The sequence below is a fragment of the Amphiura filiformis genome, chromosome 2 (assembly GCF_039555335.1).
Source record: "Amphiura filiformis chromosome 2, Afil_fr2py, whole genome shotgun sequence".
NCBI classification, from domain to species: Eukaryota; Metazoa; Echinodermata; class Ophiuroidea; order Amphilepidida; family Amphiuridae; genus Amphiura; species Amphiura filiformis.
This window is the reverse complement of record NC_092629.1, coordinates 85,827,550-85,841,259: the sequence shown is the minus strand read 5'-3', so window position 1 is coordinate 85,841,259 and position 13,710 is coordinate 85,827,550. Positions and strand designations below refer to the sequence as shown.

At 37.3% G+C, this 13,710-nt stretch overlaps 1 protein-coding gene across 1 annotated transcript in view; it reads right to left on the bottom strand.

The window, feature by feature from the left end:
- The window catches only part of LOC140146744 (scavenger receptor cysteine-rich domain-containing protein DMBT1-like), a 28,465-nt gene extending 15,744 nt beyond the window's left edge, over positions 1-12,721 (bottom strand). Inside the window, exons 1-4 of the mRNA XM_072168618.1 lie at positions 12,321-12,721; positions 5,387-5,548; positions 3,819-3,995; positions 2,227-2,388 (exon numbers count right to left, since the gene is read on the bottom strand). Coding sequence (XP_072024719.1) covers positions 2,227-2,388; positions 3,819-3,995; positions 5,387-5,548; positions 12,321-12,411 — 592 coding nt within the window. The 5' untranslated portion in view covers positions 12,412-12,721. The remainder of the gene's footprint in view (positions 1-2,226; positions 2,389-3,818; positions 3,996-5,386; positions 5,549-12,320) is intronic.
- Between the last annotated feature and the right edge of the window lie 989 nt (positions 12,722-13,710).

Sequence of the window (13,710 nt, the reverse complement as noted above, 5' to 3'; positions counted from 1 at the left end):
ATAAAGACACGGCGATCCCAAAACCCAATGAAGATTCCAATGTAAAAGTTGCAGTTTGCTGCATTGCATGCCCTATTGATTTGTACACAAAGCGTTCGTGAACTAGAGAACTAGCGCCACGCTTCCATTGATTAGCACGTTAAAACTAGCGTCGTGCTTTCATTGATTAGAGCACAAAAATGCAACTTTTGATTTCGTTTCTTCATTAGGTTTTAGATCACCGTTTCTTTAATTCTCAACCAATTTCAACAAATAATGTCTTAAATCAGAGCTAAAGCGTGAAGGCGTTGACTGCTTATTTTGACACATTTGTCTTTATTTAGGATATACAGGGGTGAACACAACTGGTACCTTAATTCTTTGGCTTACTGTATATTGCACCCTCGTATACTTAACTTGATTTAAAATTGTAAAAATGTTAGTAAATGTATTTTTGTAGATAAGTACACTTTAATAACATCATAAAGAAGCAAAATGGCCGAAAATGGCATCTATTGTCTTGACCGGAGATAACGTAATTCCACTCGCCCTTCCCATAATGCATTTAACTTCCCTATCTTGCTCTGTCAAGCATTCCACAAAGTTATCTTTGAATGATTAAGGCAAAGTTCATAACAGGTGTCATGCTGAAGATATTTCGTTGTTCAGAGTATGATTGAATGAGTTAGTACCCCTTTTGTTTGCTATCACATTGGTAAAATAAGGTAAATAATTATCTAAATATAATCAGCTGCCCTGGTGACATACTGTAAAGCATGACAGTCATTATGATAATATTTGTCCTTGAATTGGATAATGAATAAAAATTAGATTAAATTAGATTCCCGCAATCATGAACCAGGTACCTCTGTTCTCGTTCTAATCAAAGAGGACCACAACAACATCTCGACTACTTCCTGACTACCAAGTGAGCTACAACATGTACAAAGAAAGCTTCTTATAGACGAATCCATTTTCACGCATTCCTACACCTCAATGGCAGCCATAGCTGGGTCCCCCCTTAGGTCTATCCCACCTAAAATGTGAAATGATGTGACCTTCGCGGGGATATTAAACTTCATTTCATCACCGGTGTTACAAGTAGACAAAGAATGATGAAAGTTTAGAACAAAATACAATTCAACATCGATTTTTAAACGGATTTAATCCACCCAATTGGACAGTAACAACGCCAGTTTAGTGCAGACGGGACCCGGTAATGGCCGACTGAATGTTGATCATCAATTGGCTCGTTGGATTCGTCTATACCAAAATATTTCGACTGCTTGGAGCCCAAAAAGGCATATGCGTGATGCACAAATATTGCTAAGGTTAAACAAACACAGTTAGGCCAAATACAAAAATAAACATGTTTCACGTCCCCTTTTTTGAGGTTTCTTAAATTGTATTTTTATTTTTTGAAATTCAGTTATAACTTGCCGGATGCTGTGCAGTCAGCCTTTTGGTGCACCAAGCAGTCGATTTGTGTTTTTCTTGTTGTCAATACCGTAAATACCATATTTTGTGGCAGAAATCGTGTCAATTGTTAAGTGTCCAAAAACAAACAAATCCAAAAAGAACCGTTAGTTTTGTGAAAGTGTAGTAACATAAAGAGTCAGTTTCATAGAATGCTACCGAGTTTAATCTTCTCTGATATACAAATAATTGGAGGTCATTTGTCCAGTACTTATTACTTCCGACATGACCAATTGGTTACTTCCGTTGTTTATAGGCTATTTGTTATTCCCAGCTAGCAAAAACAACGTTTTCAAAAGATGCTCAAAATTTGCCATAACACATTTACATGTCGGATAATAAAGGTTATAAAAATGTTCATAACATTTTGAACGTTTTGAAAAGATACATTGGAAAATGATATCATTTAGAACAGTTTGGCGACATTTTAAAAACATGTTTTGAAACGGAATGTTTTATAAGGTTTCGAAAAATGTTACAAAAATGGTTTACAAGATATTTTGTGTTTGCTATGTGCTCCTATATTTTGCAATAACTCCCTTCATTCATTGCACGGTCATCTCAAAACGAGCTTCTATCCCCAAAGCGAATGTTGAAGGTGAGTACTTACTCGCGCATGAGTAATACCGTGTAAAGTACGAAAAAAATGCACCTTTTGCGTGTGCGCTTGCAGGAAAAATCCTGTTTGGGATGACGGATCTTTCCTAAGAGTCAATTGGTCGCTATAATGAAAGACAGAGATAAAAAGACACTGTCTTTTATTTTGCTTACCTCCTAGAAATCCAAGTTGTCTGCATACCACATTGGAATTGTCCATGCTCCATCCGTCATCACATACTGTACCCCACTGTCCTGAGTGATGTATTTCCAGCCGTCCTTCTAACTCACTCGGGCCACCGACGAGACGCACAGAGCCATGTGCTGTAGATGAAACTGTAGTTGCAAAAGACAGCATCATTTATTTTACTGGTTGTTATTTTGACAACTCCTGAAGGCTATTAATAGCCTCACTTTTCATGTATTTTATCACATCAAATACACAGACATTGAAAAGCGACGATTTAAGAACGACTACATCGACAAAATTAAAATTAGCTTATTCCGATCTAAGATCATTGATGGCATGTATTCCCCTGCTGTCATGATGTCTCACGCTCAAGCACACACTGGCCTTAAGATTTGTAACATCTCCAAAATAGAGGTTCTTTAACATTCAATGTCTATTTGACATTTGATTTTTTTTATGTCGAGCATAATCTAGGCATTAACAGCTGAAATCTAGGAAATAACGCTGACGAAACTTCGGCAAGGCACAGGTGACCTGGTGAAAGAAGGGGGTCGCCGTAGATAGCTGGTCGGGGGATTTTTGCAGGACAGTCAAGTGTAGCCAACAATCGGGCTTATTACCCTGATTGGAACCGACTGTAACGAGGTCTTTTGTCATGGGTCATCTGCCATTACCAGATGAGCCACGGGGAGAGCGGAATTATTTTTTTTAGTCCTGCGTACATACGTCTGAACATACACATATCGATTTGTATAGTCTCAAAGCGCCGCCGTTTATAGTGGCTATCAGAATCACAGCCACTTCATTTCCTCTACAGATGCCCCCACGGCAAGGTAAAGGGTACGCATATTATGTCCGTACTTATAATTCGAGACCGAATTAAAAAGACTAGTTTGCTTATGACGTCCTGTTAACTACACCGAAAATGATGTTCTGTGCAGGTCAGCAACCAATCACGACACGACTTTGCCATGACGTCAGACGCAAACTAGTCTTTCATAATTCGGTCTTAGATTATAGATTGTGAAAACGGATTTAGACAGTCAGGGATTAGAACCATACTTTTTTTTCGAAATTGACGGCGAATTACGAGTGCACTGTATCCCTTCGTAACTCAGTAACCTTGTGCAAGTTACGAATACCCTTTCACTAGACGTAACTTTACGAGGGTTCCTGTAGTAAATCCATATTACTTACAAAGGGCGCCGTCGTAAGTCATTTTACGGAATTAGAACTTGCGATACGTCATAAGTTACGATTGATTTTGAAACTTACGAAGCTTCGTAAATTTTAGTGAAATGGACCCCAAACGTTTAACACTTCGTAACTCAAGTAACCTTTTGCAAGTTACGAATACCCTTTTACTAGACATAACTTTACGACGGGTTCCTGTAGCAAATCCCTATTACTTACGAAGGTTATCAATAGTAAGTCATTTTAGTGAAATAAATTTTACGATGCGTCGTAAGTTACAATTATTGATTTTGAGACTTACGAAGCTTCGTAAAGTTGAGTGAAATGGACCCCTGGTATACCATTATTTATTTTTTGATTTGATTGCTAATTCATAATTTACCTCTTTCCGTGCTGCACATCACACCTGCATCTTCCGTGTGAACACAGTTATGTACACCCCATCCTCGGTTGACGCACTCGGCTAGTGAAGATTCGGACCCGTCGCACATGACATCATCTAGTAAGATATCTCCGGTACCCGGACCAAACCGTACTGCGGCTAGTTCTATTCGAACCGCTACAAATGCAATAATGGATGAAAACGAAACCAATTCGTTGGACTTATATGCTGGATTTAAATGTGTGTTCGGGTTACTTGAATTTTTGCTGTGTTCAAGGATTATTATGTCTGACACAGCGGTATGTATTTTATAGGCTTTATATTTTACGGCATGTCTGAAATTGTATTCGGAATCTACTTTTAATAAGACCAAACATGCTGCAGTTACTGTTCATTTTCCTATACATAATACACAGTAATCTCACCATTGACGCGTGACCTCTACAAACAGTGTATGTTATATGTACCCCTAGTTAACGTCACTGTGTGAAAAATAACCGGCCAATATTAAAGTACTCTCTGAAATTCTAGAAAATATAGTTTTGTAACATTACCGAAATTTTTAGCTAATTAAGGTGTTTGGAAATATTCGCACTTTAGTGTTTTAGTGTATGTTATATGTAAGGCATTGTCTAGTTAACGTCACTGTTTGAAAAATAACCGGCCAATATTTAAAGTTCTCTCTGAAATTCTAGAAAATATAGTTTTGTAACATGTCCTAAATTTTAGCTAATTTAGGTGTTTGGAAATATTCGCACTTTGGTGTTTTAGGAAGGATATGTAAACGACAGATAACACCAAAAAATATGAAGAAATTATTTCCAAACCGTGTTAAGTCTACAACCATTATGTTTCTCATTTTCAAGAATGCTGGTTAACAATTATGTAGACTATTGTCTCATTTCGTCGTAAACAAAGGCCCACACAGTATTGTTACCTTGCGTTTGCTTTATAATCGTTCACCCAACTGAAACTATAATACCAGCTCATTGCAATATCGCACAGTTAAAACAGAAACATGTGTAGTGTGGATTTAACCAGAGAAGATCTGATTTAACCTAGTTGAGCTGTTTTCAATGACTGTTATCTTGGTTTAATAGCTTTTAATGGGGTTTAAGTCCTGCAAAGGTCGTGGTGAATTCTACTGTAGACATGACTGCATCATGAGTGACATGGAATCATTTATCGAGCTTTGTGTAGGTAGACCAATTCAGCCACATAGGATATGCAAACTGTGTCCCCCCTCTATAATGTGGTACGTGATGCGGGCTGTCAATGCGGGAGCGTGGAAAGGGGTCCTGTGTATACGACAGCATCACACACCGTGTCACGTGTAATGAAATACACAGAATGGCGAACCCCAAAGAGAAATAGTTCCAGTAGTTCTAGCCATGGCTTTGCACCCCCACCCAACAAAGAAACAAAGAGGACAGGTATTTTTGGCAGATCGGGGCTGGGAGAGCACCGATTTGACACGACGATAGAGGGAGGTACATCGCAAGGGGAAGTGATTTTTCGCAGACTATTGGGAATTACCACTTGTGCGCACATCCCCAAATTCACCTTACCTTCTGTATATCCTAATTGTCGGCACACCACATTTCCGTTTTGTAGTGTCCATTGGTCATCACAAATTGTTCCCCAACGTCCTTGGAAATATATCTCCACTCGTCCTTCATTACTGGAATTACCATTGACGAGGCGAATACTCGCTGGAGCTGGGGTTGTGGCTAAAGGAATCAATTAGAATCAATAAGAAAACATATGAATTACAATTGACGAGGCGAATACTCGCTGGAGCTGGGGTTGTGGCTAAAGGAATCAATTAGAATCAATAAGAAAAACATATGAATTACCATTGACGAGGCGAATACTCGCTGGAGCTGGGGTTGTGGCTAAAGGAATCAATTAGAATCAATAAGAAAAACATATGAATTACCATTGACGAGGCGAATACTCGCTGGAGCTGGGGTTGTGGCTAAAGGAATCAATTAGAATCAATAAGAAAAACATATGAATTACCATTGACGAGGCGAATACTCGCTGGAGCTGGGGTTGTGGCTAAAGGAATCAATTAGAATCAATAAGAAAAACATATGAATTACCATTGACGAGGCGAATACTCGCTGGAGCTGGGGTTGTGGCTAAAGGAATCAATTAGAATCAATAAGAAAAACATATGAATTACCATTGACGAGGCGAATACTCGCTGGAGCTGGGGTTGTGGCTAAAGGAATCAATTAGAATCAATAAGAAAAACATATGAATTACCATTGACGAGGCGAATACTCGCTGGAGCTGGGGTTGTGGCTAAAGGAATCAATTAGAATCAATAAGAAAAACATATGAATTACCATTGACGAGGCGAATACTCGCTGGAGCTGGGGTTGTGGCTAAAGGAATCAATTAGAATCAATAAGAAAAACATATGAATTACCATTGACGAGGCGAATACTCGCTGGAGCTGGGGTTGTGGCTAAAGGAATCAATTAGCATCAATAAGAAAAACATATGAATTACCATTGACTAGGCGAATACTCGCTGGAGCTGGGGTTGTGGCTAAAAGAATCTATTAGAATCAATAAGACAAAAACATATGAATTACCATTGACGAGGCGAATACTCGCTGGAGCTGGGGTTGTGGCTAAAGGAATCAATTAGAATCAATAAGACAAAAACATATGAATTACCATTGACGAGGCGAATACTCGCTGGAGCTGGGGTTGTGGCTAAAAGAATCAATTAGAATCAATAAGAAAAACATATGAATTACCATTGACGAGGCGAATACTCGCTGGAGCTGGGGTTGTGGCTAAAAGAATCAATTAGAATCAATAAGAAAAGCATATGAATTACCATTGACGAGGCGAATACTCGCTGGAGCTGGGGTTGTGGCTAAAGGAATCAATTAAAATCAATAAGAAAAACATATGAATTACCATTGACGAGGCGAATACTCGCTGGAGCTGGGGTTGTGGCTAAAAGAATCAATTAGAATCAATAAGAAAAACATATGAATTACCATTGACGAGGCGAATACTCGCTGGAGCTGGGGTTGTGGCTAAAAGAATCAATTAGAATCAATAAGAAAAACATATGAATTACCATTGACGAGGCGAATACTCGCTGGAGCTGGGGTTGTGGCTAAAAGAATCAATTAGAATCAATAAGAAAAACATATGAATTACCATTGACGAGGCGAATACTCGCTGGAGCTGGGGTTGCGGCTAAAGGAATCAATTATAATCAATAAGAAAAACATATGAATTACCATTGACGAGGCGAATACTCGCTGGAGCTGGGGCTGTGGCTAAAGGAATCAATTAAAATCAATAAGACAAAAAACATATGAATTACCATTGACGAGGCGAATACTCGCTGGAGCTGGGGTTGTGGCTAAAGGAATCAATTAAAATCAATAAGAAAAACATATGAATTACCATTGACGAGGCGAATACTCGCTGGAGCTGGGGTTGTGGCTAAAAGAATCAATTAGAATCAATAAGAAAAACATATGAATTACCATTGACGAGGCGAATACTCGCTGGAGCTGGGGTTGTGGCTAAAAGAATCAATTAGAATCAATAAGAAAAACATATGAATTACCATTGACGAGGCGAATACTCGCTGGAGCTGAGGTTGTGGCTAAAGGAATCAATTATAATCAATAAGAAAAACATATGAATTACCATTGACGAGGCGAATACTCGCTGGAGCTGGGGCTGTGGCTAAAGGAATCAATTAAAATCAATAAGACAAAAAACATATGAATTACCATTGACGAGGCGAATACTCGCTGGAGCTGGGGTTGTGGCTAAAGGAATCAATTAAAATCAATAAGAAAAACATATGAATTACCATTGACGAGGCGAATACTCGCTGGAGCTGGGGTTGTGGCTAAAAGAATCAATTAGAATCAATAAGAAAAACATGAATTACCATTGACGAGGCGAATACTCGCTGGAGCTGGGGTTGTGGCTAAAAGAATCAATTAGAATCAATAAGAAAAACATATGAAATACCATTGACGAGGCGAATACTCGCTGGAGCTGGGGTTGTGGCTAAAAGAATCAATTAGCTCTAAAAAACTTTTTTTTTTCGTCTGTGCCTTCGAAATTTTATTTTGCCACCCCTGACCAAGAAAGCTGGCTAAGCCCCTGCAGTAGCGTAGCCAGCGGGAAGGCGGTGGCGGGTTGTTCGTGGAAAGAAGGGGCAGAGCTGACAAAAATGAAAAAGAAAAGTGCCCCTGAGATAAAAAAAAAATTTAAGAGAAAATCGGAGAGGCAAAGGAAAAGAAAAGGGACAAAGAGCCCATTTTTCACCAATTCAAGAAAGTCTTCTTGGAAGCTCCAAGAATTTAAATATACAGTCTCTCTAATATAAACGGTATAATGATACAGGGTTAAAATGATACAACTAAGATATCAAAACATAACGTCACATGCGACCTTTCAGCACTTAATGGTGATTGAAAGAACCAGGAAATACCTTCAAAACTGCGTGTATAGTGCCAGGGAAAAATCACCTCATCTTTGAATTGCTTTTATATGTTCGAGCGTAAAGCATAAGTTTCAAAATAATTCGGAATTTTCCTACAAAACCGTGTCAATAATTTGAAGGTAGCGGTGCACAAGTTTAAAAATCACTAGAATTTTAAAAAAATGTAGGCCGATTTATCTGCCTATGCTGCGTGACACTGTTATCAAAGCAGTATTTTGCCTTTACACCACCTTTCGCAATAAGTAGGTTACGGTTAAATAAACCAATGGTTTGACGATGGACATGTTGGTACAATATTCAGTTTTGACAAACTATATTATAAGGTTAAACAAACAAACAAACACTTGCATATCTTAATGGTTGCAAAGGTTCAAAATTAAAAAAAACACCCAAAAACAACAACAAAATAAAACACGCAGAAAAAGATAAACTATGTTATCATTTTTTAAACAATGTCCAGGGGTGAAATATCATACAACATATTTCTAACTTGTTCGTCTGGTCAGAAGAATTCAGAAAATGTACTGTTTGACCTACTCGCGACATCATTTTCTTGAGTTATAAGCAAAAAGGTCAAAGCCGGGGGGTTTGGTTAGTTTTATTGGCCACATAGAGGTCAGAAATTAAGGGCTCTGGTAGCAACGTTTGGACAGTATTTTTATGGGACATGAGAGCACATCAGACATATCGAATTGCATTCTGAATACGAAGAATGTCCTTCTGATATCAAATAATTTCGATTTCTTGAAATTCGCGATACTGTAAAACCTCGTCTACAAACATATACAGTAAGCAAAAGAATTAAGGTAACAGTTGTGTTCACCCCTGTATAATTATCCTAAATAAAAACAAATATGTCAAAATTAAAACAAGCAACCGATGCCTGTACTCTTTAGCGCTGATTTAAGACCTTATTTGATTTGAGAAGTAATGAAACGGTGATCTAAAACCTAATGAAGATATGAAATAAAAAGTTGCACTTCTGTGTTCTAATCAATGAAAGCACGACGCTAGTTTTTCTTGTTCGTGAACGCTTTGTGTACAAATCCATAGGACATGCAATGTGGCAAACTGAAACTTTTAAATTTGAATCTTCCTTGGGTTTTTTGATCGTCGTGTCTTTATTTCTTGAACAATTTCAACGAATGAGGTCTTAAATTCGAGCTTAGAGATGCAGCTATTGGCTGTTGGTTCCAATTATGACATATCTGCATTTGTTTAGGATATACAGTGGCTGAACGTAATTGGTACCTTAATTATTTGGCTTACTGTATAGTGTTTTTGATGAAAGCTTAATTAATACGAACCAAGCGTAAATATACCAATACAACAGATTGGTCTTACAGTAATACTTGTTTGTATATACTTGGATCTGTAATGTATTTGCTCAAACTCTATAATGTCGTCTGCAAAAATTTAGCTTTCATCAGAAGCACTCTATATGGTTTTAGACAAGGTTTTACGGTAGGCTATAATACACATTTGATGACAAACGATTAAAAATTGATATTTTTGCAATTTAACCGTAGTCAAAGTAAACTTTATCAATCTAATAATAATGTACTTAAACTGTATGTAGCTGAGATGAAAAGCCGACGATCAATAGAAATTTTTGACCTTTCGTATTGAAGATTTTTCCCCCAAACACCAAAAAAATGTATATCTTCAATTTATAAAGTTTACTTCGAAGACTGTTAAATATCAAAATTGAAAAATCTAATATTTTAATAATCTGTCATACCATTTATATAGCGCAATAAAAAAATATCAAAATTATTTGATACCAGAAGGACATTCCTCGTATTCAGAATGCAATTCGATATGTCTTGTGTACTCTCAGCTCTCACAATAAAAATTCCTTTAAAAGGAATAGGGCGGGCAAATGAAAAATTGTCAAGAGAAATGAAAGAATGAGTAAGTCTTCACAATTAAAAACAGGGAAAATATGACACAACATCGATTTCCAATGGGGAATAACACAAAACGTATAAACAAAGTTAAAAGAGTTTTTAACTTTATACGTTTATACGCTTGTTATTCCCCCATTGGAGGTTGTGTCATATTTTCCCCGATTTTAATCTTATCTATTGCTTATCCTTTGTTCTCTGCTGGTCAGTTGGAACAGATTTTCCCTGTTTTTATATTAACCCTTCACATCATAACAGAAGACGTTTTATGTTAACATTTTATATAAAACATTGTTATAAAACCTTTGTAGATAATAGTTATTTAAAACATTTTCGTAATCATACCTAGAGTTTTTTTTATCATCAGATAGAAATACTTCTCATCTTCTCTGGTGAGACAACAGGGCTGGGGTATCTTTCCAAATCAAAGTTTAAAACTTATGAGGGGAAAAGTTTGATTTTACAATATTTCGATATTATTTTTTAACTTTGTAACTTTATTATGATTAACATAACTGTATTTCAAAGCGTCAAACTATATCATTATTTTGTCCCAACAAAATTAATCTAGGGAATAAAATATTCATTCATATGTTTATTTATTTTATTCAACCTGGGCCATTTCTACTGGTGCACATGCATTCTAATAATTTGTCTATAAATACCTTATACAAGCATCAGCAAGCACTATTTGTCACAAGATTTGAAAAGTAAATAGTACACACTGAACACAATGCACATACAAGCTGTATTTAAGTACATGCCGAAGCTGTCAGTACAGTATAAAATGGTATATATGACCTTCACGATGCTATTAATTTAGCCCAAAGATTAGGAAAACAAGCATTACTTAAATAATTATTTTTGTTATTTCTTTTAATACAAACACATTACTGCCTATGACGACTTTATCGTATTACTTACATATCAAAATCAAGTAATAATTACAAAACTCGCCGTAAACTATCACCTCTGTGGGTGTTTGGGATATAACCGGCACGAATACTTTCTCAACACTGCGGCATGTGAAAAAGTAGGTCAATAGTCAGAGAATATAGGGCGGGTGCGGCACGCCGCACCCGCCCAAAAATACTCTATTTGCAAGTTAAATGCGTTATAGTTATCACCATCGATGATATTTTGTTACCTAGGAAAATTAACATTGCAATAGTCCGTATAGGCTGAAATGGGGGGGGGTGGACATTTTTTTATGTTGATTTTAACGAACCATTTTTGACGTTGCTTACCTTCAAATGATTAAACAGCCTCGAAAAGAAGACAACATATCACCGTGATAGCTCGTGATCGACTAGGATTGAGAGTCAATCATGATCCCGTGGGCGTTTTTATATTCACGTGGTGAATTCACTCTACCTGCCTAGCCCGATTCTATTTATTTTCCTTTAGCAACTTGGACGATACATTGCAGTTCGTTTTGATTTAATATAATATATTGTCCCTGTTTGTTTCAGTAACCACTTGGCCACGGGAGCTTCATGATTAGGCATACTGAGAATTCAACCCATCAGCGGTCACATAACCCTACATCCTTCGTGCAAGTCATCCCAATGTGGCTCGGCTTGAAGCAAACTATAATGCACTTTTATCAGTTTCGCCGCCGAGCAATGATTAAAGAAGGAAATAAGGAAAGTGATCCCGCCCGGGAATGTCTATAGCATTACGGAGTTAAAATGGGGATGAGTATAATCGAATCGAAAACATTTGAGGAAATGTAATAATGTGAAATGGTATATATCCTTTCAATTCTATAGAGTAAATGCAAGCTTTATTGTCCGTCATTCAACAATAGGATTTTGCATTGATATTTTGAAAGACTACTCATAGCTGAAATTATTACATCGCTGAGCTATAGCGATTAGGTTTTAACCAATTAGATAGAACTGCGGGAAAAGCGAGCTACCTTATTGGTCAAACACCAAGTATAAATTTATCTTATTTTGTAACTAGCAGCTACTCTCAGCAGCCGGCGGTACATTTATTGCCCAGTTCGTTTACTGCCTGTACAAAATAATTATTTACATCATGTGGACGATGTGTGGGTGACTTATAAGTTGTGGATCCTATAATTACCTACCTTGTACGTCACGAGCGCATTCCAATAAGCACAGAACCAGACCTATGGAATAGAATGCAAACAAATTCATCCTATGAAAACGATTCACCATGGCGCTCCAGATTGTAAATTCCCCGCTTGTATTCAGGATCTTTAATTGGGTATTAAGGATCCCCGTGGTCCAATTTGGTGTTCGTGATCTTCGTAGTCCTAGCGAACATCTATGACGTTAGGTGTATAAATGGTCGATCTGCAATCGTCATATCCGTAGCAGTTTCGGAATACAACATATAATCCTAACACAGATGGAATATCACATTATGTGGAATCCCATAAAAGAAGATTCCACATTTAAATACCGACTACCACATAAGAATATGCATGCAAAGGTACCAGATGCCTGACATGGCCATAGGTGTTAATTTGCATCGTAATCATGAGTTAATGACAATAATTTCTATATACCAGAGGAAGTTTACTAGAAACGGGGTTGTTTTGATAGGGTAACCTTTATCTACTATCAGTTTCCGTTTCACACAGGTTAAGGTTACACGTTTTTTGTTCCCAAATAAACTTTTTTACCATTTAAGGAGCTGTCATTTACTTTGGAATGGGGGGGGGGGGGAGTATATTGCAGGTTCGTAGAATTTGTATACCAAAATAGGCGGAGGGGCCATATTTTTGTAATACCTAAACTAGTGATGTTATAAAATTATAATTAAGGGCTGGTGACTCAAAATACGCGCGCATTCTTTTAACTTATAATCAAAATGTGTGCACACTCTTTAACTATGTAATTAAAAATTTCGCCCGCTCCACGATTTAGGTTTAACGAGGAATTACTTGTTTTAAGTTTGTGTATGCGGAAGGAATGGCATAAAATGTTCAGCCCAAGATATATAGGAGGGGTCGCAGAAATGTTAGCCCGTGCTAGGGTCACTAAAATGGACTCCGGTAAACAACATATTCATGAATCCCCTTTCCTACGAAATGGGAGTCTCCTTATTGCTTAGCATACAAACGAAGGGACGCAATTTAATAAATAACATTTACCACATAAAACATTCAGAGACTCTTTGTCGGGCGGATGTGAAAAGCACTTTATTACAGTGAAACACCGCCCCCTATATGTGTGTTTTGCCTCACTCTACTTTCCTCCCAGTCAAAATTAGAACATTTTCAACTTTTTACGCTTAAAATAAAAAGTTTATCCTGATTAGACGATGTTGTTTTCTTTGGCTAAGATTTTCGTCCTGTTCTTGTCTGATTATTGCCCCACCAAGGGCACTCTGCCAGTTCTGTTATATGATAAAGGATCGTAAATATTTGGAAAGATCTCAAGCCTAATCGAGAATAATCCTGTATATCATATCCCATCGTACAGTTCGCGACCTCATATATTCACACATGG